Raw genomic sequence first — 27,171 nt, 5'->3', positions numbered from 1 at the left:
TATTTGAACTCATATTCAAATAACAGGAAATAAATGGGAATTTCGGGGGGGGGGGGGGGGGGGGGGGGGGGGGGGGGGGGGGGGGGCTTTTATGAAGCAATTTACTACAATTTTTGTCTTCACTGTCCATATTTAGATGTTATGTTACTCTCACCACAAAATGTAAATATGTTTTAAAGTCACACTTCAGATGACTTTTCTTGTATTCAAATTGCATCATTTTAACCGTTTAATCCACTGAAAGTTGTATAATTTGTATACTTGCAATGTTAATATAAAACTTATTTTAACATGTACCGAAACTTTCTGAAAGTTGAACACTTGGTCTCACAAAGAGATAAACCTTTGACCTTTCACCTTCAGAACTGTCACTTGAAGTGATAAGAAAGAGCTTTTCATTAAAACTGTAGACTTTTAACTCAGACAGCGACTGGGACATACATTATGTAACCATCATCATTGTTGTTGACCAAACCCCTGCAGGCTGTGTGAGTTGCCAACACCTGAAATTTAAACATTTATCACAAATCATTCAATGATTTATTGTGAAATGAAAGAAAACAATTTGTAATTTTAATCAGCTTTAACTTTTCATCTTCCTAATTCAAATGAATATTTTCATTCTTTACTGTGAATAAAATATCTTTTTGTTCTTTTTTGCCCATTTAAAGTAAAGATCACTTGTACTATTTATAAAGAATTGTCACTAATATTTTACATGTCTGTCAGTAGGGACATTTACCATTCTTGGACATTTTCTAGTTTTAAATAAAGTCTTTACTAATTATGAGACAAAGGTCTTTTTTCACCAGGAGTCAATAAATATCAGAAAACCACTAATAAGAAAAAGGAAGGGACAATATGTTGCCCTGAATGTTTTTGGAGAACATGACAAAAAAGAGATATAAAAACTGATAGACATCAAGAAATTGTGTAGATAGACAAATCAATGATTTAACAACGAAAAACTTCATTCTCACCAGAAACTGGCCACACACTTCTGTTAGCCAGAGGGTCACTCCACTGCATAGACACAGGGCGATGTGATTGGTTGACAGGCTGGTCATATGACCCTTCAGTAGCCTCCTCATTGGTTACAACTTGTCCAGGCTGGTTCCAGTTCGGATTGGCTGGCCACAGACCATGAATCTGTTTTTCATGCTGATAAACAAATTAAACTTTAGATGCTGACATTACCTGGCGAAGCAATGGCCATGTCTACCCCTCCCCCTGGAGAGGCAGTGGTCATGTCTACCCCTCCCCCTGGAGAGGCAGTGGTCATGTCTACCCCTCCCCCAGTGGCCTTAAACTAAATCTCACTAATATCATCCCTGTGACCTTGAACTAAATCTAACACATATTATCCCTGAACTAAATCAAACATATTTCACCCCTTTGACCTTTAAATTGTAGATACTTACCAGGACATCCTCAGCACTATGTGGGCGTTCGTCACACAGAGGCGGGCGGTCATGGTTTGGTGATTTCATACCTGTCTTCTGACCCTCGTCATCGCTGCATCCATTCCTGATTATTTAAGCAAACCGGATGAAAAATCAAACAATAAAATGTATTTGTACAACTGTAAGAATGTTTGAATTGTGAGACCTGTCATATTTTTACGGAAACATTTGAGCATCCTGCTTATCATAAGCCCAGGAATCCCAAAAGAGCCAACATGCAAATTTTGACTCATAAATAATAAAAGAAAATAGCAACATATCAGCAGAATCTTAATTTCAAGGGCAATATAAGAACTAAAAAAATATTTACATGGAGGCTCATGAAAAAGTACAAGGAGAATAAGACCAGGTGTTCTAGAAGGGTAAGCATCTTCTGCTTCATCAATGACAACCTGCCATATTAATCTTGGTCAATCCTAGTACAAAAGGATGACACCAGACAAAAGAGAATCACAATTGGTCACCATTAGACTTTGCCACAGGTGACCTAAAAACATCAACATTTTTCTTGTTAGAATAAGACAGCTATCATTTTGTTAAACATAAAGAAATAGTTCTCATTTCAAAGTCAGAGCTAAGTTTGGCAGGATCATGATTTTACAATCTTTGTCTACACTTGGGCCTAATACACATGGTATTGCAATGGTACTGATTAATCTCTGTCCAAAATCTTTTACTTTGGTTGTAAGCCCGCCCATACCTACAGCAATTTCAGTTAAAATGACTACAACAGAGCTCCCCATGTCTAAATGTCAGATATTATATGTTGGTCAACTGGACTTACTTATGATAGTTGTTCTTTCATAGTATTCAAATATATTTGACATTGGAACTCAGATTATCACAATATATTCTAGAATCTTGTTGATAAACCTACTTTGAATCAATGGCATGCACAAGGTCAAGTCCAACTGCAAAAAACTGTTCCCCACACGATGAATCATCGCTGAGATCATCTGAGTCTTGTATAGCAGACCAGCTGCTGTTAAGAGTGTTGTCAGACCTGAAATAACCATTGTAAAATATAAAAGACAAAATATGCCAAAATTGACCAACCTAAAAACAAATCACAATTAAACATATTAGTTGATAAAAATAGAACTAAAAAATCTCTGTATACAATAAATACCCCCGCCAAAAAGGCCTTGACCTTGAATCCTTGAAAAACAATAATGTCCAAAGTATACTTAATCTTTGTATAAAGTTTGACCAAATTCCATGAAAGAATGAAGTTGCAAAGTGTTTAAATTGAATCAGTTGATGACTTTCTATTTATAGCAAGGGTGACCTTGGGCTTGACCTTGGGTCTCTGAACACAAGGATATCAAAAGTATATTCATCATTAACTTTTTGTATAAAGTTTGACCTAAATCTATCCAAGGAAGAAGTTACTAGATGCTTACATTTATATTGAATTTGGAAGGGACAGGACAAAATGAGATGGGATGGAGGGGACAGCTAAGAATGTCAGGGGACAGACATGGGCAATTGTTCATGCCTCCTTCCCCATTTTATGGCAGGGCATAAAAGTCAAAAAGATGTTAAATATCCAGACTTAAATACATTTACACTTTAAAGCGACATTCAGTCTAAATTATTGCAATCTTAAATCAGCATGTGACTTCTGAACTAACTTGGAACACAATGTGACCTAGAACTGCCATGTGATCTAAAATTAACATATTGTAACCTTGAACAAACGTACCCATGAACTGAGAGGCCAGTATTATTCAGTGGCCATGTCCGATTGTTATACCGAGTGTCTGGAAAGGCTCCCCACTGTAGACTCCCAGAAAGGTTCTGTCCTGATCCCATTGGGCTGTAACCCTGAGACGGGCGGTGACACATGTCGTGGGAGTATCGTCGCGGCACAGAATTTGAACCAGATAGGTCTGGGAAACCATGCTGATGGGAGGATAGTGAACTCGTAGGAAGACTAGAACGATGTGGCCAAGTATTACGGCCCTGGCTGCCCATCCCAGTAAAGTCAAGACATCCATCTGACCGCCTGTGTGTCGGCACCTGTCACAAAAATTTGTTATTAAAATCATAGGATAGCAGGTACATAAATAACAGAGTAAATATGTACAGGTTTACTTCAACAAACTGGGTTCAGATTGAACTGAATTTGATGTCATTTTTACTGAAACCATAAAACCAATGCCCTGATGTATACGATACTCAAACGCTCCACATGCTTTTATATTTGAAGAGTGAATTGTTTTCAGGGTAAGATGACGGGACTTTCACAGTAGACATACTGTGCAGTGTTTATGTTATGCTTCTGAATGTGTTTTTACTTATTATACAGTAGTCATCCCAGCAGTAATGTCTTTTACAGTTTTCTACTCAATGTTTTTATAATTTTTACATGTTATAAAATTCTGTTGTTCTTGTCAATACTTCAGTACCTTTCCAACACAAAAACAGTATCTGGGATTTACAGTTATATCTATTGTGCTTGACCTCCAACCTCTGACCTGTAACTGTACGATGGAAAGACTCCATATTGCGAAGTAATAACAAGCAAGTCACCAATAATTGTGAGAAATTTGAATTCCTGATTGGCTCTCCTCGCATAAATTCCTGATTGGCTCTCCTCGCATATTAACGTGAAAATAAATACCATGCGAAAAATAAGTGATTTACAGCAGTACTGTTATATATGATATTGATAACCTAAAACAGACTATAATGGTCTACAAGTACAGCAGTGAGGGGAGCTGATATAAATCTGGGTCTTCACTGACACATTAAACTGTAGACTGAGTAACAATGGATCTTGTGGTAATGTCAGGTAGCAGCCTTCCAAGCCTTGGGCATCTCAGTATTTACATGACAAGTCACCCAAACATAACTTCAGCATTCTATATCAAGAAAGGCCCATTTCAATACAGTATTATAGCACAGATCAGTATGTTTCTACTGAAGAAACACAGACCACTACAGGTAGAAAGTGTCAAATCACACACCACAAATCTTCATCTGAGGTGATGTCAACATTTGAACTATCTATGCCCTACATATGAAACAGTGAGTGTAATTATTTACCATGCGTTACAAAACTCAATCACCTTTAATGACTTTGATTGATCTTGTCCTCATGTATCTAAGTTTGGAGATATCACTGGAGGACAGGATGACCTTGTGCAATAAGAATGCCCTTGCATTGAACTGTTCTGAATGGTTACCTTAGAAAACCTCAGATCCTCCATGTCCCTGGGTGATGGAGTTCGACTGCTGAAGACCATGGGTACACTGAGGTGAGTGTGATTTTCTGGGATGGGCTCCATATGACCAGATGACCCACCAATCCCTGAGAGAAGGTTAATGACAAGGTCAAGGTCTTCCTCTGTGGCAGGATGGCTACTGTTTACTGGACCAGGGAGCTGGACACTGACAGTCTGGCCTGAAAGCAAGCCTAAGAATATATATATTTTGCACAATATAACACATTTAACGAAGGAAGATCATTTTTGACTGTTTGGGCCTTGAACTCAAGATTTACAGCACTAAATCACCTAGCCGAAAAATTCCAGATGCCTAACCATCACGTTGACACGACATCCCCAAAAAAAGGATGTTTGGAAGTTGTACAGATAGACTGCAGGAATTTTCTCGACATGAAAAACTGTTTAATTACGTGATATGAACACCTTGATCACAATGTTAATACATACATCGATATGAATTGTACATACAACAGTCTGTAAAACATTTGACAGGTTTCATTTTAAGAAAAGAGTGACATACTTTATTTAATTTGACATTGACCTCTGGTTATTACAATGTCATGAACTCTTTGTCATTATTTGAGTTTGGAACCCCTAGTTTTTATAAAGTCATGTAATTTTCATAACTTCTTGTTATGTTGAGGTAATGTACTTCTTACAATGATAACATCATGACAATTCTGTTCTGATAATGTTGTTAACTTGACAACACCATATATATAACATCCCTTACCTGCAGACTTAGTCTGTACATTTTCTCTTATAACATCGTCATCCACTATCTGCATCAAGTTTTCCTCCTCCCCTGCATCTTCATGGACTGGATCCAACCCTATCGGCACCAAGATTTCTGATTGGCTTTGTGGTAACACATGACCACTAGCAAAGGGATCTAATTGGCTATTAGCACCAGTCTGGTTAAGATCTACATAAAAGGCACACTTGCTTTCATCAGGCGATGATTTCCGCTCAAACAAGGAAAACAAAGAAGTCTTCAAAGTGTTATTTTTGTTAAGTTTTGGAGATCCATTACTGGGACTATTTTTCTTTGGTGGAGGAACACCACTGTGTGAAGGGGAATCTTTGGTGACTTTGGGAATGAGATCTAAGGCAGCCATTTGCTGAAGCATGTCTTTATTCTCCGTACTGTCATAGATTTGGACTAGTTTGTTGAGCAATGTTGTCAAGGTAACAGAACACATGTGGTGATAATCAGAGTGGACTTTGAGAAACAACAACAGACATTGACACAGCACCTTAAAAACAAGAAATATTGACAATTATCAAAAGGTCATTTATATGATTATCTTGTTATCATTGTACTGCTAGCTAGCTATTTGTATTTTCAGGTTTTCCAACAATTATTTTGACTCTCTTTTAATTTAAATGCATACATGTATTACTATATCGTATGTATTACACATTTAAAGCATTATTAAGTTAATTGCCAAATCTGACAAATTAGTCATTCAGTAACTCCAAGGGACAAACATTAACAAAAGCAGATAACCTCTAGACTCAATATGGGTGACTGGGCTTATTTCTGGACAATGAATTTCTGAACAATACATGCTGAGAGTTGATGGGGGCCTTAACAAGCTCTTCAAACTCACCCTAGAATTGGTGGGGGCCTTAACAAGCTCTTCAAATTCGCCTGAGAGTTGGTGGGGGCCTTAACAACCTCTTCAAACTCACCCAAGACTTGGTGGGGGCCTTAACAAGCTCTTCAACCTCACCCGAGACTTGGTGGAGGACTTTTCTAGCTTTATAAACTTGATTCCCTGCAACTTATTGGAGTACTCACCTGAGAGTTAGTAGGGGTTTTCTCTAGTTTTTCACCTTTGTCAAGTCTTGACTTCAGACCCGACATGAGTTTTTCCATTTCCCTGAGTTTTCCGCTGGGGTCAATGCCATTACTACTGCTGTAAACTGACTGAAATGCCCCACATGTCTCACGTCCCAGTCTCTCACACCGAGTATCCTTGGTAACACTTTGGAGGGAGTCAAGAAGATGGGTACCTGCCCCATCAAACTTTTTCCATGCATCCAGGTACTCAACTACTCCCTCATAACTACTTTGTACCTGTCCAGCAAACACGCTCTCGTCATCCTCAACGAAGAATGCCGACTGTGATTCACCAGCTCCCAGAGGTCGACTCCCAGAGTTCATCAGCAGGTGTTTCTTCAAGTTCTCCATGGCAACAGAAATTTGTCATCCAATCAGACAGCTCATGTCAAAATCTCTTTGGTTTGTATTTATCATAATGGCATTCAAATTTTTTCAAGGATTGAATATGACTAGATGTGTTCGGCCACTGTTGGCATTCAAAATGTTGGAAGAGTTCTAGCACATATTTACTTGTTTGTTTAAAGTTTGTTTAAATTGGGAAATTGTTTACTATGGACTGCTGTTGTTAATGATGACTTCCATCACCATGACAACCATAATGATATTTTGACCTTTGAGGTCAGTGTCAATTTTGTTCAATAGTTACATAATATTGACTTTCTTTGATGGAATTCAGCAGCAGCCAGTGATCTGAAACAAGAAACAGAAGTTGTTATACAAAAATAAGTTGTTAACAAAATGTTTAAAATTTCCAGGCTCATGAAGCCCCCCCCAAAAAAAAATTAAGAAAAAAAAAAAAATACAATTGGAAATGTCAAATCATTTTACTGATTTTCTATATATAAAACATGTTTTCTTTATTACAGATTAATCATTCTTTTAACCTTCCCATAAGCACAACTCATGAATCATACTATTTACTAAAATCTTTGCATAGAGATAACAAATCAATCATTGTTTATAAATTAACAACTGTATGTTGAATATATCAGTATAGAAATGTACATAAATCACAGTTGTTTAAAAAGTTCTTAAAATATACACAAATTAATAATATATACATCTTTGTTTATAACTGTAAACAACTATATAAGTACATCAGTAATTTCAATGTTTAATGAAAATAAAGGAAATGTACACCAACAATATATACAAGTATAATGAATCTTTACCTTGCTATAACAACACACAAATAATGTCCATGATTTCAACTTATGAAGTCATGTTCAAATTTTTTTTTATAAATACATCACATAGAAATCAGCACACTGAATTTTAAATTCATGAATCCTTTAACTTGGGCTACTACGTTTTTGTATCCTATCTCACATCTACAGACTTCATTACTAATAGGTAATGACCAAATCGATTACATGATAAGTCCATGTCTGGTAATAAGCCCATCTCTATACTTATTACTGTTATACTAATATTGTCTTAGTGGTAAGCCTCACTATCTCCTGACTTTTCCATGTGACTGTTGCCTGTCAGGGACTATAGCAGTAAAACTAAGGTATATTATCATGTATCATTCTCTTATCAGCAACACACTCACCTGGGCACTGTCCTACATATTGAAAAGTTATAGCATTATCTATACAAATGATTAATGTGTTAATCATTCAACATATTAACTATTTCTGGATTTGATAACATTGATGAATGTTTCAATTGCATTTGGTATTAATAAATGTACTGTTGTGATTAAGTTCAGTTCTATTATATATAAATCATAACATATAGTACATTCACCTAAAAATAACTTTTAAGGTCTCACATTTTGGAAGCTATATCACTGCATGCTACTCTGAGTCACTACAAAATTCAGTCTTCAATATAATATTATAAAGAATGTTTGTGTGTTTCCTGAAATGAGATAATTATAAACTACAAAGTTTGGTATATTCCCAATTTTACAATACTCCAAACTTAATGAAATTTTAGTTTATTTCTACCTGGACCAATTAATTCATTAAAGGCAATACCAAAATAATCTACTCCTATATCATAAGATATGCCACACTCGACCACTTCATTATTGGGTGCTATATTATGCTGGAGCAAAGATTTAGAATAGATACAAGGTCAGTGGTTGATGATGGCAAATTATCCATCATAGGTGTTATGTCATGATGTATCAAACTTTAACAGTAGGACAGAGCTGAATTTCTTGAAATAACAAAGTTTTCTATCGTGTACCATGCTAGAATCACTTGATCATAAAAAATTCATGAAACATGGATTTGTTTCACGAAAAAAAACACTATTTCTATGTAACGAGATTTACATCAGCTTTAACCTGTAGAAATGACACCTTATTTAAACGACATTAAACGACTGCTAAACCTGTAGTAAGAAAACATACCAGCCAGCGTGGCCATGTAGTACAATTTTTCTAATAGTTATAAAGAGCTACAAATACCAACTAAACATTGACTTACGCTCGACAATATCATAAATCTGACAGTCGCTCTCCCCTTAACAACAAAATCTGAAAACTGATCACATCATCAAACAAAATGAAGATAAGCTGTATCAGCTTATTCATAATACAAAACTTAACCAAATAAAAACATGCCTTTGCTAAACACAGTTTGTTTGAAGACAGTATTAGGTAAAATAAGTGATGTTTACCTTCAAACACACATGCAGTACTCAAACCGGAAGTAGGTATCACCCCTTCTCTTCGGGCTGCCTCTGTAATTTTCAGCGATTTACGCACTAACTTATGGTAAAGGACAAGAATCCCCCAAAAGAGGACGTGAAGGTCACTTTGCTTTCACTGCTTTCACATTGCACCGGCAGAATGGCGGACATCCAACGAGCTCAGTTGACTTCAGAGGCATCCTGGAAACAGTTGCAAAATTACTTTGACAGCAATGGCTCAAATCTTAATATGCCTCAAATGTTCAAGGAAGATCCAAAGCGTTTTGAAAAATTCAGGTAAGTTGCAGTAGAAATTGATGAAACAAACTGGTACAGATTGCTGAAATTAGTTTTGACAGTTAGCGCAAACATTTCCGAGAGTTTTGTTAAAATATAGGTCAAGGCTAGCAGACGACGTATTCCGAAAATGAAAAAAAAAGAAAAGAAAAATGGATGGAGTGTCGTTGTTGTATTAATTTCCTGCTTCATAAAATTATTAAACACTAATATTTTTATGACTTCGTCAGCAGACTTGTTACTTCATTTAGTTTTGATTTCTTTAAAATTAGAAATTTCCTCCATGGGTTATGTTATAAATATGAGGCGTGTCTTGCCAATGTAAGTGGCAACTTAGATAAGAACTTCCTTATTTAGAAAATTTGAATTTTCAAATATAACTGAAAGTATTCCACCTCAGATTTTCTACTGAATATTTCAACTTTTATTCCATTTTTACAAATTTTGTCATTCAGTAGTATAATTACTCAAATATAGGCCATACATGTCTGTGACAAGTTTTTGGTGCATTTGAAGCACTATACTGTACCATAGATATTCAGTAAAAACAAGGAAACATTTTCCCTGCTTCTAACTACAGCTAATGACTGAACATTTTTCAAATATAAGTGGTGCCCATTTTCTTTTATGCACTGGATGGTAGTTTAATGCCAAAGAAATACTGTACATAGCACTGATGTTCTCCTGAATCCAACAGCTAAAGACAACAACTTTGTCTTTGAAAGAAAATAGGTCACTGTGACTTAAATTAAACTATTTCATTTGGCATTTTAAGTGATTTGCAAAGCTCATGATACAATGCTTTTGATCACATTCCCTTTACTTACTGATTAAAAAATATAGACATATCATCAAGCTAACTAGTGCCTGTGATGATTAAACTCCTAGTATTGTGATTTTTCATTGAAATTGAATACAAGTATGGTCATTGATGCATGTGTTTTTTGTGTGGAGTTTTGAGTATTTTCTTTAACAATTTCTTGTATCAAACTAAGGAAAAAATCTCCATTTATCCATTGGGGAAATTGATCTATTGAAGATTCATGATTGGAATTTTAGGAAAAATCTCTTAATAGTAAATGTGTACATCAATATTAGTGTATAAGGCTGAAGGCCTATATAGGGCACTTAAGTAACTTATCACATATTTTAAGTATATACATATATCTTGACTCGCTTCAGGGATCATGCATGACTTCATTCTAATTTGTAACCACTTAAATACTACATCCTGCTACATCAGGTCTACAACTTTAGGAAATGTTTGATCGTTGTATGAAACATTTATGTGAGGATTATGATTTTGTGTTTAACTGAACAAAAAGGACTGTTTTAGGTATGACTCTCCTGCATAACTGGCATTAACATGTCAATGTGAGAAATTTATTCTTTAAAAGAATCATGTCAAATTTGTTATTGTTTAAAAATCTTTATTTTGATTTTCCTTTCTGTCATGGAGATCCACAAATTTTTACTTTATTTCAATGTTGTCATTGAACTTATTTCAAACTCAAAATTCAATTGATCCATTAGAATGAGAAACTTAAAATATATAGTTGTATATATTATAAATAATATTTATGGTTTTTTTTTTTTAATTTTATAATTTAATAATCGACTGAATTCAAACTTTTAAAAAAGAATTATATATACATATATATCATGAGTCCACCATCATCATTTACGGGCAGTCCCAATTGACATGGTCTGTTCATCTGGTGTCCATCATCTGTTGTTTGCTGTCAGCCCCAAACAATTCTTGTTACAAATATTTTTTGAGAAAACTGGATGTATCATTCTTACATCACACATTAAGGTCACACTTGGTCCCTAGTTGTACTCTTTTGATCTGGTAGAAAAACAGTTTGTCCCTGGTTATGCATTGTCCCATTTTAAGACTGATTTCAAAAATAAAATGACTGACAGGGTCATCTTGGATTTTAATAATGAAAATTTTTATTATTGCTATTTCTTGAGAAATACTGGACGGATCTTTCTCAGATTTCATAGGTTCCACTTTATTGTTCCGTAGTTGTGTCTGTTTGATTTTGGGACAAAAATATAGACAAGCAAATTCTTTGATTTGACAGTTCAGAATTATTATTGCTATTTCTTAGGAGGAATTCTAAAATTTCTGAAAATTAAGAAAATATAGGGGTAAGAAGAGAAATAAAAGGGAAAAAGTCCAACTTTTGAAGATAAATGAGAATCAAACAAAAATGACTGACAACAAAGGGACAATAGTCTATAAACACAGAATTTTACATGTATTATAACATACATGGTATACATTGTAGGCTGTGATTGTCTTACAAGTAACACAGTAGAGCTAAGTAGTCTGCTGTTTTTCTGTAGCTAAGAGAATTTAAGTAACATCTTCTTAATTCACAAGTATTTTGATATTTCCCTATAAATCAAAGTGCAAGCTACTGTAAAACCTCGGTGAAAAATGCACCTCTCCTCACCAAAAAATCTGCCTTCCCCCCCCCCCCCAACCTCCCTTCACCACCACCACCAAATAAGTAAATAACAGAGACTTAAGTTTAATAAAACTTTGTACAAGGCTGAATGATTTCATCCTATGTATATAGAATTGTCAGGTACTTTGTATGATATCTGATTAAAGGTAAAAGTAAGTATTACAGGTGAGAAATAGGATATTTATTCTTCCTTGAGTCAATATAAGCATAGTTAGCTTTGTGCTCAGAAAACAAAAATTTGATTTTCATCAAAAGAAAAATTCTAGAGTATTGTTTTATGGTTGAATATTTGTCTGAACTTTAAAAATCTCATTAGGTTGAAGTTTAACATTATATTTTTTTTTTTAACATAAACCTCTTTTTTTTAACTTTGATTGACTATTACAAAGTTCTCCAAGATTTAAGGATATATGTTCATGGCTTTAAAAGTGACAAATATTTACATCTATGATTAGGATTGCGTGACAGAATAATTTCAAATCTGTAGTATCACTATCAACCGACAGGGCCATCTTTTGAATTCTTGTATCTTTACTTAACATATAGAATTACCCATGACTCCTAAGGGGTTGAACTAGCTACAGTGGTCGTGAAAATTATAATAGCATATCATCATAATACTAGTTTGTAAATAAAATATTACAAAACATGAGCTTTTATTATTGGTAATATGGTACATGTTTACACTGTCTGAAATCAAAATGAAAGACACTGTATTTCAACACATGTGAGCCCATTTACATTACATAATGTACTGTAACTTAATATAACAAAATTGTCCCTGTGTTAGCTATCTCCTACTTGGTACAAACACAGTCTGTTTGATTTTAGGTCTGCAACCTGTTTCAGTTGTTATATATGTTCCAACAGCTGTTATTGGGTTTCTGAACTGTATGTATTAAGACAAGAAAGTTAATCGTTACTTGGTAGCTTCACACATATTAAACACTGAATAAATCTGTGGTAGATGACAATGACTATAAAATTGTAATGTATGTTTGACAATACATTATACAGCATCAGAAGAAAAACTGAGTGTTTGAAGTTATATTCTACAAGGATCGACTCCCACTCCAAATGACCCTGGCAGTTCACGGGGCAATAAACCCAGTAAATTAACAGATTGACTTGACAGATACAAGATAGTCCAAGTCTTTTCCTATTGATTTGGGATGGGGAATTTTTGCCTCATTTTGGAAGAAAATCGGTAAATTTGAAAGGAAATTTTCAAGAGTAAACTCTACATTTTGGGATTGGCTTAAATATGAGATAATGTCAGTTGGGAATGGGGACCATTATAAGCCCCCAAAAGTCCTCAAAAATCCTGTAGTCTTCATATATATTTATATATATATGTATATTTTATATGTATATCTTTCTATAATATCATCAATTATAACTTGTATTCCCGACTTTTCCTCGACTTCAGTATCCATTTTAATGTGCAGAAGATATTTAACTAACCTACAATTTTTTCCTTGGCTTGCAGCAAGGTAGGATAACAAAATAAAAAATATTTAACTCTAAAGTGTTATTCTCTCCTTTTTTCAGTTTGTGATTGATGAACATCAAATTCAAATAATTTTACTTCTTTTTATCCTTGGTTCAGCAGAATTTCAGACCTGTACTATACTCACATTAATCTTATCTTGTTGATATCACATTGTTTATTCTTGTATATAAACAGCACAACACTCAAAACCAAGGATGGCGACCTCTTGCTGGACTATTCCAAAAATCTTGTCAATGAAGATGTGATGCAGATGTTGTTTAGCCTGGTCAGTACTTTGATGTACATTACTGACAAATACCTACATAATTACTTTTCAGATAGATTTTTGTTGTTGTGTTTTCCCTATCTAAACAAAAATTAGAGAAAAAATGAAAACAGAAAATAGTTTAATATCCGAATTATAAAGGAAATGTTATGTAATTATTTCCATGTTATGTTGACACAGGCTGCTTTGAAATTTAGTCAGAAATCCAACTATTCAATTTGTAAACCTGTAAAATTTTGAAGATTTTCAGTACAACTTAGTCCCATTTGTTTTAGAATAAAGAAAAAAAGGATGTGTATATATACGTGTAACATTTCATAAAATTTCTCAAAAGTTTAAGTCTTATTGACAAAATATCTAAATTGTTATCGGAGTATGCTGTGCTTTCTTGTTTTCTATGTAAACTGACAGTAAATGCCTATTATAATTAGGTATTTAGACTGCAAAAATGGTTTATGAGAGAACTTTGTTTAATTCAGTACGGTATTGTTTTACTTCAGGCTCGGGAACGGAAGGTGGAAGAGATGCGGGCTGCCATGTTTAGTGGTGAGAAAATCAACTTCACAGAGAGCCGAGCAGTTTTACACACCGCCCTGAGAAACAGATCAAATACCCCTGTCTTTGTGGATGGAAAAGACGTGAGTTTTATAAAGTATTAACTTGAATAAAAGAAAATTATATTATGGTGAAGCGGGTGCTCCCACACCTTTAATATTCTATAGAGAATTTAACTCCTGGTTGTCCTGATGAGGGAAAGTGGTCAAATGCATCATTATGTCAATCACCGTGGCAATTACATTGATGTTCTCTAGGAAAGAACATACTATTAACCGATTTCCATTTTGCTGTTTTCTGATGTTATACTACAAACATATTTCTGTTTTAATTGTTTGTATTTAGGTGATGCCAGATGTGAATAGTGTTCTACAACACATGAGAGAGTTCTCTGACGCTGTTCGTAATGGCAATTGGAAGGGATATACTGGGAAAGTTATCACCGATGTGGTTAACATTGGTATTGGTGGGTCGGACTTGGTATGTAACATTTTACCACAGAATTTTGATTATTGTATGAAGCTGTAGATTTCACGAGCTAACATGCTGAATTATATCAGATTTCTTCAAACCAGATTTACAATGTTTCTGTTAAAGTAAGAGATCCTGCATGGTGTTGATGTGCACCTTACTGCATTAAGCCTGCAAAAATTCAGACATCCTTGATACTCTAGGAGTTCCGAACGGTTTTGCTCTCTGTGCCCCTGTTACAATGTCATGGCAAAATTGAAGGTTCCATGTGTGACACCTTGTGGACAAGACGAAAAGACTAGTTTGATCCTTTGATGTACATCAAATGAATCTCAAGGTCGCATAACAATATATTCTAATGACTTTGAAGTTGGGTGTCGCTTCTTTGTAATCTGAAAAAGAGCATATCAGTCTGTGATTGGTCAGTTTTTTTTCTCCTGGAACCAATAAAATTACTTTGATTTCAGTTTTGCCATGACATGTTCCAGGGGTGCAGAGAGCAAAAGTGATCGTAATTCCTGGAGCATTGAGGATGTAATTCAGAGGAGTGAATTACACTATATTACCTCCGACTCTAAGATAGGGAATTGAATTCATACAGGATTTGTCACTAATTGGACAGACACGAACATGAACATGTATTAAAAAAGTCCTATATAGTAAGAGCATCGCAGATTTTCCAGTAGTCCAGAGTTGTTGATTTTGGTTGTTTTCAGGGACCCTTGATGGCAACAGAGGCCCTAAAGAAATACAAGTGTGGCCCCAACACCCACTTTGTGTCAAATATTGATGGCACACACATTGCAAAGACACTCGAGAATCTCAGCCCAGAAACCACACTGTTTATCATCGCCTCTAAGGTAAAAAAAATATGCTCTCATTACAATAATTTGTTAGAAAAAGTCTTATTATCTGTTAACTTGGTGGACTTGACCTAAAAGATGTTTTGCGTTTTGGCTTGCTTTAAATTTTCTGTTCCTGTCAGGTGTTGGGAAAATTCACTTTGAATAATATTAACTAGCTTGCTAGGATGAAGGTCTTTTTAAAATGTATAGGATATCTACAGATATGTAAGGAATGAAATGTGTTGCAAACTTTGAAATAGTCTTCGGAAAGATCACTAGAGGTCAAATTTTTAAAAAGAGATAATTAAAAGGCAAGTTTACGACACATGTACATTCAACTTATTATTATAAAATATCAATTCATAGTTAGAATGATATTTATTTTTATTTTCATGGGCTGTGCACAATTTAAATAAATGTGTTTAATGGTGTTCTACATCTCATGTTCTTTTTATTTTAGACCTTTACCACACAAGAAACTATCACAAACGCAACGACAGCAAAGCTGTGGTTCATGGAGACTGCCAAAGATGTAAGTCATATTTCTAGGTCAAATGTGATGATCACACTATGTTCATAATATAGATATCCCACAATAAGCCAATGCCTGATGATAAGCCCATCCTTATCTATGAAAGTTTCTGTAAATAAATTAAATGGCTATCTTGAATGTAGAATAAATTCAGTAATATTTCCATAGTTTCATTTTCATTGCTACCAGGTACACAATATCCAAATTAGAAGCTATCAGAGGTTTCCATGAAGGGTTCAATTAGAAGGTAGCTTGGGATGTGACTAGACAAACATTGGAAAGACATAGGAACCCGAGAGGGTAAAAATTGATAGTTGAACTGTTTTAGACGATGACCTTTCTAATGCTTGTTTATTTTGTTTCTTACTTTGTTTCAGCCGGCATTTGTTGCAAAACATTTTGTAGCTTTGTCAACTAACGCAGTAAGTAGAATTTTATAAATCTTTAATTTTTAATGAAAGTTTCTTTTTGCAGTGACAAGTATTTGAATAAATAACTAAAGATTGTATTCAATAAATTTTTTTCATCAGTCTAGAAAAAAAGAGAATCAGAAATTTATTTCCTTGAACAAACTTTCATTGTACTGGTATTGAAAGAGAAAATATAGTAAACTGAACAATAATGGCGTTATTATAGACTCCATATACTGTGAGAAGGTTTAAGCCCATCACATTGTATGTATCATAGTGTAATAATTTTTATTTCAGACCAAGGTCAAAGACTTTGGAATTGACGAGAAGAACATGTTTGGATTTTGGGATGTAAGTGACATATCTCAAGTCTGAAATTGAATTAAAGTTTTCTTCTTTGAGTCAAATTTTTTTTGTATGACAAACATGTTTTATTTATAATTGATTTAAATTAAACTTTGTTCTGGTATAAGTATGAAAAGAAATCTATACATTTTCTGATTGGTGTTTACAGTGGGTCGGAGGCCGTTACTCACTCTGGTCAGCCATCGGCTTGTCCATCGCTCTCCATGTTGGTGAGTTAGTTTTAGTGGTTGTTTACATGGCTGTATTATCTTGTCTGAAGTCAGGGTGGGCTTATTGTCAGGTAAAAATACAGTGGAAGGAGAATGAAGTGTTTTTGAAATGTGTCTCGTGAAAAATGACAAGGAATGGCAACCATGGGAAATCCACTTTGTTGTACATTGGATAAAACAAGGGAAATATGTTGAGATAGGTATACAAATGTATCAGGGTTATTACAAGGGAAATATGTTGAGATAGGTATACAAATTTATCAGGGTTATTACAAGGGAAATATGTTGAGATAGGTATACAAATGTATCAGGGTTATTACAAGGGAAATATGTTGAGATAGGTATACAAATGTATCAGGGTTATTACAAGGGAAATATGTTGAGATAGGTATACAAATGTATCAGTGTTATTACAAGGGAAATATGTTGAGATAGGTATACAAATGTATCAGGGTTATTACAAGGGAAATATGTTGAGATAGGTATACAAATGTATCAGTGTTATTACAACATTTTGGCTTATTGGTGACATGTCTTCATTTCAAACTTGTTTTATTCATGTGAATTAACGCCATGTGAATGATTCAGCACTATCTGTCAATATTCAATAAATATACATATTTTGTCCAACAGGAATGGACAACTTTGAAGAGATGTTGGCTGGTGGACACTTCATGGACAACCACTTTCGTACTGCACCGATGGAACAAAACGTAACTTAATACTGGAGTCTAGAATAAAATTATATAGATAAATATTTTCTGACAATATAAACAAGAAGTTGTTAAAAATTCTAAATGTACCTGTTGAGGTTCATATGGCCTGAACACAGTAAGGTTATGAAAATTCTTTCATAAGAATGAAAGATGATTGTATCAGGTGTCATGATTGTTGTCATTGAAATCTCACAATAGTACAGAAAGTTAGAGACACTGTAAGATACAGTATGCTGTTCAAAGTACTATGTGTACAGTGTAAGTTTGATGTTAGGTAGTTAAGACATATTTACTTTTTATTATCAACATAATTATAGCAGGGTGGTGGAGGCACAAGGTCCCTCTGTCAGTGAAGATCGGTGAAATACCTCCCACAAAGGCAGTGGATATTATCAACAACGTGGTCCAATCCTCTCCAAGTCAGGTTTTATTAACAGAGAAGGTTGTTTACATGGATCGGAAACATGTAAACAACCTACTCTGCGAATAAAACCTGAATTGGAGAGGATTGGACCGCGTTGTTGTCACTCTGGGAATTTCCTTTCAACATAATTATAGTATAGAATTCAATGTGAAGCAATACTGATATAAAAGGAAATGTTTTAGTGTCACGCCAGCACACAGTGATCACAAGCTGTGTCTGTATCATTACATCAATACTTACACTGGTTTTAACCTTGAACACAGGGTATTGGAATATGTTTCATACGTAAACATTATAAATGTATGACTACCATTCTAAGTAGAGGTAGCTTGTGTATACTTTTTCTCTACAATAATCAGTTGACTTTGCTACAATAATCAGTTGACTTTGCTACAATAATCAGTTGACTTTGCTACAATAATCAGTCGACATTGCTACAGTAATCAGTTGACTTTGCTACAATAATCAGTTGACTTTGCTACAATAATCAGTTGACTTTGTAACCTCGACCTGTAGGGGCCATCTATTTATAGTTATTCTGTGTATCAGATTAATTTTTATAAACAAGATGATCAGAGTTTTGTCGACACATGTTTTAACAGATTCCCATTCTGCTGGCACTGATTGGAATATGGTACAACAACTTCTACAAGGCAGAGACACAAACACTGCTGCCTTATGATCAGGTAATTAAGTTGAGAAACAGGAAATTCAGACAAGTTTTTCAGTTGGATAATTAGGCAGAGAAGCAAACACATTTAACTTATGCTCAAGTAAATAGGTTGATGGAGACATGAATGCTTCTGCAGTAAGATCAAAATGGTTGTTAAGTATTAGGAAAAGTCCAAACTCTAGAACCAAGAGACCCAGTGTATATTTACCTGAGAAACAGCAGTGATGACAGGATTTACCTCCCCTTATCATCAACCTCTACTTGTTTGTGTTGCTACAGTACCTACACAGGTTTGCTGCCTACTTCCAACAAGGTGACATGGAGAGCAATGGCAAGTACATCACACGCAGTGGACAAAAAGTAGACTACAAGACTGGACCGGTCATCTGGGGAGAGCCTGGCACCAATGGTCAACATGCATTCTACCAACTTATACACCAAGGTTAGATAGAATAACTCTCACTGTTGTGGATTGTATACTAGTCATCATGTTGTTATAACCCACACACCCATTAAGGTGTAATACATTGTGTTATGTGTATCTTATTGGCACAGAATTCTTTTAGTTAAAAATGATACAGATAAGAGGAGGGGATACCAGGGAGAGGGAGGAGGAAGAGATGGAAGGATACCGCAGGAGATGGAGGGGATACGGAGGAGAGGGATGGATGCAGGGGAGAGAAAGGAAGAAGGGGGGAGGGGGGAATTGAGGATTACCGCAGGAGATGGAGGGGATAAGGAGGAGAGGGATGGATGCAGAGGAGAGAAAGGAAGAAGGGGGGAGGGGGGGAATTGAGGGTTACCGCAGGAGATGGAGGGGATATGGAGGAGAGGGATGGATGCAGGGGAGAGGAAGTAAGAGGGGGGAGATGGAGGTTTACCGCAGGAGATGGAGGGGATATGGAGGAGAGGGATGGATGCAGGGTAGAGGAAGTAAGAGGGGGGAGATGGAGGTTTAGCGCGGGAGATGGAAGGGATATGGAGGAGAGGGATGGATGCAGGGGAGAGGAAAGAAGAGAGGGGAGATGGAGGTTTACCGTTGGAGATGGAGAAGGGGGGAGGGAGAGATGGCGGATATGGGAGAGAGGGAAATATGGAGATAAGGAGGGATATGGGAAGGAGATAGTTCAGGAAAGAGGGAAGGATATCAGGAAATGGAGGGGATATGGAAGAGAGGGAGGGATACAGGGGAGTAGGAAGAGGAGGGAATTATATATTTTTATAGATATTTGTTCATTTTGATACAAAGTGTTGTTACAAATCATCTTCACTCCTATTTCTAACCAGTTAAATCAGATATCGTACACCAACTGGTACTTCCCCCTTTTCATCCTCATCTTAGGGAGAGGGAGTAATCCCTGAAGAATATGCTGCCATTCTGTAGACAATAAAGGCTTAACTCTGCAATACTAATCTTTTCATTGCCTTTCTTCACTTTATCATATGTTTAGATGCCTTTTAAGGCAGTTCAACTATTTTTTAAGCATGACATGTTAATTCTGGGATCACCATAGCCTGATGTGTATTTTCCAGTCGTTTTTAATTTTCCAGGTACCATGTTGATCCCATGTGACTTTCTGATGCCAGTGGAATCACTCAATGATGGACAGAATGGCCTGCATCATCAGGTAAAATCGTCCCTGGTGAATGTCCAGAAAGTGTATAAGTTTAGTGTTTTGACAATATTTGTAGGATTGTTGTTAACAAGACTGATTTGCACTAACAGGATTTGTTTCAGTTAAGTATCAGTTGATATACCTTAGAATTCATCAGGACCTGATACTGTACATGTTGCAGATTTTGCAACAGGCTCTGAAATTGTAAGTGTTGTTTATTTTTTCAACAGGTCCTGATTCTGTATATGTTGTAGATTTTTGAAGTAGCTCTGACTCTGTACATGTTGTAGATTTTTGAACTAGCCCTGACTCTGTATATGTTGTAGATTTTGTTGGCTAACTTCCTGGCACAGACAGAGGCCCTGATGAAGGGTAAAACTACTGCTGAGGCACGAGCTGAGCTGGAGGCATCTGACATGAATCCAAAGGATTTAGAACATATACTTCCACACAAGGTATGTTTACCTCTAGTGTCTACAGATGTCTAATAAATTGTTTCCATGGTTACATATCTACTTTTGATCCTCATTGAACGTCGCATACAGAATACAATGTTAACACTGCAATACTTGTTCATATGTAACATTTTTCATTACAGGTGTTTGAAGGCAATAGACCAAGTAACTCTATCCTGTTTCAGAAACTTACGCCATTTACCCTAGGTGTCCTCATAGGTATGTAATAACATTGTGTACATAGCTCATGTACACTTCACCTGGATACTGTTGGAATTATTAACTGTACAGCCATTGTATGCAATACTTTTCTATTTGTTCTCTTCATTAAATGCTCTGCTTGGCTGATATCTAAGACAATTTTATATGCATCCTTTAAATTTTGATTGTTTTTCCTGAATTGCGGCCCTTTGATTTTCTTGTTCTTCACTAAAAGTTTTATTGCCACAGTTTTATGCATATAATGTTACCCCTGACCTTCCTTTCTGTTGTGTCCTGCTGCGAATTAATGTCATGTCTGAAGAATCAATCAACTGAACGCCTGAACATATTAAGGTGTTAAAAGTTCAAAGATCAAATTTGACAACTTTTGAAAAGTCATTGAACTGTAGGCCTAATACTAATATGCATAAGAGGATAGGTGTGTGGGGCATTCACAGCTTTCTGACATGATATTTTCTAGTTTTAAAGTAATGTTGCTTACCTTGTATGCTAATTATCAACCATTATGCTATGGTTGGTTGTTGGTTAGAGTAATACTTAACAATTATTATGTACTGTGTGCACTGAGTATGTTACATGCGAGTGGACTTTGATGCACTAAATGAAACTGAGTGCCCAATGACAGGCAAAAATTGTTATGAAAATTTCCTGGCAATTTTGTTATTTGTTACAGCTATGTATGAAATGAAGATCTTTGTGCAGGGCACAATCTGGGACATCAACTCATATGACCAGTGGGGGTGAGTAGGTTTATCAGCATCGAAGGCCAAATACAAATGTATGATACAATTTATATAGCTAAAACTCGGGAAAGATTACACTTTTAACTTTTCTTTGAACATAAGGAGACTGGAGGTCCTACAAGTTTATATAAACAAATATGTGTATTTACTTTATTTGACAAAAGACGAAACAAAACTAAATCGTTCATCATGCATTTAAAAATGATGTGATTTCACGTGTGTGTTTCAGGGTTGAACTAGGTAAACAACTAGCCAAGGTCATCCAGCCTGAGTTAGCAGACAAGACACCAGTGTCTAGCCACGATTCCTCAACTAACGGTCTCATTAACTACATCATGGCACACTCATCCTAAATACATTAAGGGTCAAGGTCACTGGTCTATCCAGAGTCAAGGTCACATGTTAACTTAGGTCGCATTTGACTGGAAATGTTTAGCCTAGATATCTGAAAAACCAATTTATAATTATGCACCATGGAAGTTTAAATGCCGTGGGTATTTTAATTTGTTAATGTTGTTTTGTTATTGAATCAGTGCAAAACAATTCAATTTTTCCAGTCTGTGTGTGGAAATGTGATCAACTTCTAATGTCTTGTTGCAAGTGTTTAAAGGTTTAGAATCTCAACATGTGACAATAAATTGAAATTTTGTTTACATTTTAAACTGATCACTCAATACTTTAGTAAATTTGAAATGTTAGGAATATTTGACAATTCGGAATAAAATTGAAGATTTTTACCACACAGCCTTGCGGGAAGTAGTTGTTGGCAGATACAGAATCCTGCATACCTTTGACCTCTTTGATAGAAGATAAAAGGAATCACTTTTAGTGACTTAACAGATAGATTCTCTTTAGTTGCTGTTGATGGCTAGCTGTAAGCCTTTAATTTTGTTACAACATAATCTGAGGGTTTGTTAAGAAGTTGCAATTTCTCATTTCTTTTTGGATCAGTTCTGTGACAATCAATACCCATACAACAGTCCTGAAGTCAATCACACATGTTCATGTTATGAAACCAAGTTTATAAGGGTATAGACCTTAATCAGGTTTCCAGTGGATGAAAACTTTAAACAGCCAACTGCTATCTATTTTGCCCTTTTCAACCATGAACAGTCAGAAGGAGCATTCAACAAATGATGATGGCAATAATATGTTTTTGTATATCATTGCAGTTGTTAGAATTATGAAACAAACTGAAAGATATTTAATTGTATTACATTGTTGAAAAAGGGATGGATGCGTATTTGGAGGGCTGACAATTTTTTGTTTGTTTATATGTCTTTCTTAAAGTTCAGATGATCAATTTTGAGCTATCAAGTTCAAATGGTTTTAAGTGTTGCAGAAAATAGAGTGCAATTTCTAATTGAGTTTCATCAAGAAGTTAGTTTTGTTTGTATATAAAAATTATATTCTTGAATATTTTATTCCAGTCTCCCTTTGTTTAAACATTGACATGAAGGTTCCATTACTTAAGTTGTAGGTTTTGGCATCTTATAGCTGTTAACCACGACATTTTACCAAACTAACTCCATATTGTATCTGTTATGTATCCCTGTTAATGCAGAATGTGATCTCCATGTACCTATCTTCAAAATAGGGGAGAAGAGGTGTGAACAATGTTAATATTAAAAATAGGTCAAGGGTTGAAGGTCAAGGTTTGACCATGAGGATGAAAGAGAAACAGCCTGAGGTGAAAATTGGGGAGAATACTGTCAAAAACTGGGAGGGTTGAACTTTTTGGATATAAAAGACAATAAAAAGTAAACCACAACAAAGTTAGATATTTCATACTTAAAAGTATAAACACAGAGATATCACTGAAGCTGTCTAAACCTGCTGTTTTATGTCAGGCCTGAAGAAATTAAGGATTTGACAGGTTGTTTCCAGAATTGTCATCTTTCTGTTAGGACTGACTAGATATAAAACTAATGGTTAGATTGTGCCGTTGAAGTCTATGTGGCACAAAATTTACCAACATATAGAGTTCACCTTGTATATCATGGATTTCTTTATCACTAATATTCTAGTATTGTTTAGTTTTGAACTTTAAGGGTAAGGATAAGTATTATGTCCAATAGTTAAAATGTAGAAATGCCAAATTTACTGTTTATTTTTGTTCTATCCCTCCCCCAGGAAGTTAAAATGGACTTTTTCAAGTGTATCTGATTCCATTGTGTGTACTTTTGTATTTTTTCCATTGTGTTCATTTATTGTGGAATTGAAAAATATGTTTTGGGTAGTATGACCTAACATGGCAGAGGTTGGTTGTATTGTACAATGTAACATCCAAAATAGATCTGCAATAGTGTTCTCACGTTGTAAAGTAGATATATGTCTAAATAATATTTAAGTATCAAGTTTATTTCAGATTTTTTTTTAGCGCATGTACTACATACTGTTTAAAAAAAAAACAAAAAGGAAAAATAAGGAAAAAACAGATACATGACTGTATTCTGTGAGGTATTTTTGTGTTTGGATGATGTTCAGTGCTGGTAAGAAAATGTATTTCTTGGATTGTTGTACTTTATTGTTCAATATTCCATGGTGAGCCATTTATATAACATCTTTTGTTTGGGTGTTATGTATTATTAGTACAAATCACATTTGTACAATTAAAAACAGGACAGACATGTGTTAATTAACATCTATTCAAACTTTGTTTTCTTGAACTTACAGTGTAGTTATCCTGCTGTTTATAAGGATACAATGTAGGAGTGCGTTTGTTTTTATAGTGCAAGTAATTGTCTGGAATTTTGTGATGCAAACATTCACCTAGCATGACATGGTGCAAATATCTTTCTAGAAATATATGGTGCAAATACTGTAATGTTGTCTTGTGCAAATAATGTGATATTTGATCTTGTTCAAACAAGTCTGTCTAGTTGTATTGTTGATCCTTGTTTTTGTGATCTGTTACACATCAGGACATGTGTAACTTTAAAATTTTACTGCAGTCTTAAAAGTCTATTTTACAATATCTGTAATAATGGTGTCTTTACCCTGTAATAAGCCTACAAGCAAGCACCCAAATTCTAGCTTAACTGTCAGGGGGTGGACTAATTAAAGAGCAATGAAATAGCTTATGTTAATAAAAGATTGGCTATTACGAGACATGGGCTTATTACTGGATAGTTATACTCTTAAAGAAGTTCCAAAGTGGCTATTACGAGACAGGGGCTTATTACTGGATAGTTATACTCTTAAAGAAGTCCCAAAGTGACTATTACGAGACAGGGGCTTATTACTGGATAGTTATACTCTTAAAGAAGTCCCAAAGTGGCTATTACGAGACAGGGGCTTATTACTGGATAGTTATACTCTTAAAGAAGTCCCAAAGTGGCTATTACGAGACAGGGGCTTATTACTGGATAGTTATACTCTTAAAGAAGTCCCAAAGTGATAAACAAATGTATATTGGTAAATAATCTGCAAATAAAATTCAATATTTAACTCCCTTATGTTTCTTGTATTTTACTCGCATCAAATCCTGCTGTAAAATCCATAATTTTTGTGGTGGTTTGATTTTCGTTGATTTCTTCGGTATTCTTAATCTATGAGTCTTTGTCCATCAACAGTTTGAAATCGACATGAATTTTAAATTTTGCACATTCTTTTTAACCACAAAATCAAGTGCTATACATTGAAGTATTTCCCAAAAGTAACATAAAAACCATGAAATTTCAGTCTCACAAAAACATAGGATTTTACACTATTTCTAGTCTTAAGTCAAGGTTTTGCTAGCTAAGTCGAGAATGAAATATTACAGAATGTCAACCTGAGACTAGAGAGAAATTGATATTGAACAAATAATGGCAAAATATTCTTTTTCTTGTACGATACTGTGTCGATACTCCATGGAACATTCCTGACTAGTTTTATTTACGAATTCTACTGTTTGATGCAGAAATCCAAAATCCAAAATGGCCTCCTGGAAGCCATTTCTTTCCTTCTGATCAGTCCCAAAATCAAATGGGCACAAGGAGAGACCAATAGCAACATATGTATGAAATTTGAGATACCATTTAGTACCTCTAAAGAAATGGGGATAACAATCTTTTCTAGATGAAATCCAAAATGACTGCCAGATCGCCATTTTGATTTTCTGATCAGTACCAAAATCAAACATGTACAGCTAGGGACCAAAGGAAACATACACATGAGATTTGAAAAAGTTCTATGTTGCATTTCTTGAGAAATAGCAATAACAATCTTTCAGGGTTAAAATTTAAGGTGGCCTTCTGTTGGCCATTTTGTTTTTCTGATCATAATCAAATTGGCACAACTAGGGACAAAAGTGAACCTACATATGAAATTTGAGAAAGCTCCATCAAGTACTTCTCAAGAAAAAGTGATAAAAACTGTTTACAGACGGATGGACGACGGACCAAGGGCAATTTGAATAGCCCACCATCTGATGATGGGCTAATAAAACATGATCACTTAATAATTGCTGATCATGTGCAACAAGTTTCGGAAACTTTGGTCACGGGTTTAAGTTTCACTCTTTACAGAAAGTATTCCATCTACAGATGAGGAATACACAGAAAGATTTCACTATCTGGTCGCCAATTAAACTAGTGGAGGGCATATTGTAGATCACAGAGGGATCTTGGCATTTGCTCTTTGAAAGTTTGATCTTTTCCCCTTCTCTTTTCTTTCGTTTTTGCTCTTAGAAATAAGACATTTGAACATTCCTTTGCAGAAATAGTGATCTTTACCTGCCAAATCCAAAATGGCCGCATGGAAGCCATTTTGTTTCTTCAAAACTGAAACGGGCACAAGGAGTGAGAGATATCCATTCAGTACTTTTTAAGAAATAGGGATAACAATCTTTACTAGGTTAATCCAAGATGGCTGCCTGTCGCCCATTTCATTTTTCAAAACTAAATGGGCACAACTAGGGACCTAAGGGAACCACCATAGGAAATTTGACAGATCTATCCAGTACTTCTCAAGAAATAGCAATAACAAACCTCATTGAAAAAATCGAAGATGGCCGTCTGTCCGCCATTTCGTTTTTTAGATCAGTCCCAAAATCACATGGACAAAACTAGAGACCAAGGGGAACCTACATATGCAATTTGATAAAGATCCATCCCGTACTTCTCATGAAATAGCAATAGCCAAAAAGGTTTACAGACAGTTGCAGGGCGATTTGAATATTCCACCATTTGGTGATGATGGTGGA

At 35.2% G+C, this 27,171-nt stretch overlaps 2 protein-coding genes across 2 annotated transcripts; one reads left to right on the top strand and one right to left on the bottom strand.

Annotated features, from left to right (window-relative positions):
* Positions 1-456: 456 nt before the first annotated feature.
* Positions 457-6,893, bottom strand: LOC132559534 (uncharacterized). The gene is made up of 8 exons (XM_060224163.1): positions 6,501-6,893; positions 5,430-5,952; positions 4,655-4,872; positions 3,169-3,485; positions 2,341-2,466; positions 1,422-1,527; positions 981-1,161; positions 457-503 (listed from the first exon to the last, which is right to left on the bottom strand). The coding sequence occupies exons 1-8, from the start codon at positions 6,891-6,893 to the stop codon at positions 457-459; spliced, it is 1,911 nt and encodes a 636-aa protein (XP_060080146.1).
* Positions 6,894-9,341: 2,448 nt separating this feature from the next.
* LOC132559517 (glucose-6-phosphate isomerase-like) lies at positions 9,342-25,433 on the top strand. Its single transcript, XM_060224145.1, has 17 exons — positions 9,342-9,488; positions 13,656-13,746; positions 14,247-14,384; positions 14,647-14,781; positions 15,489-15,632; positions 16,078-16,149; positions 16,527-16,571; positions 16,857-16,910; positions 17,074-17,134; positions 17,768-17,847; positions 18,877-18,960; positions 19,227-19,389; positions 20,499-20,575; positions 20,890-21,018; positions 21,162-21,237; positions 21,914-21,980; positions 22,213-25,433. The coding sequence occupies exons 1-17, from the start codon at positions 9,352-9,354 to the stop codon at positions 22,334-22,336; spliced, it is 1,677 nt and encodes a 558-aa protein (XP_060080128.1). The 5' UTR covers positions 9,342-9,351; the 3' UTR covers positions 22,337-25,433.
* Positions 25,434-27,171: the final 1,738 nt, after the last annotated feature.

The sequence above is a fragment of the Ylistrum balloti genome, unplaced genomic scaffold (assembly GCF_031769215.1).
Source record: "Ylistrum balloti isolate Yb309-2 unplaced genomic scaffold, AGI_CSIRO_Ybal_v1 Utg370928, whole genome shotgun sequence".
NCBI classification, from domain to species: domain Eukaryota; kingdom Metazoa; phylum Mollusca; class Bivalvia; order Pectinida; family Pectinidae; genus Ylistrum; species Ylistrum balloti.
Note: the sequence above shows the minus strand (reverse complement) of the source record. Positions and strands in the feature narration are given on the sequence as shown.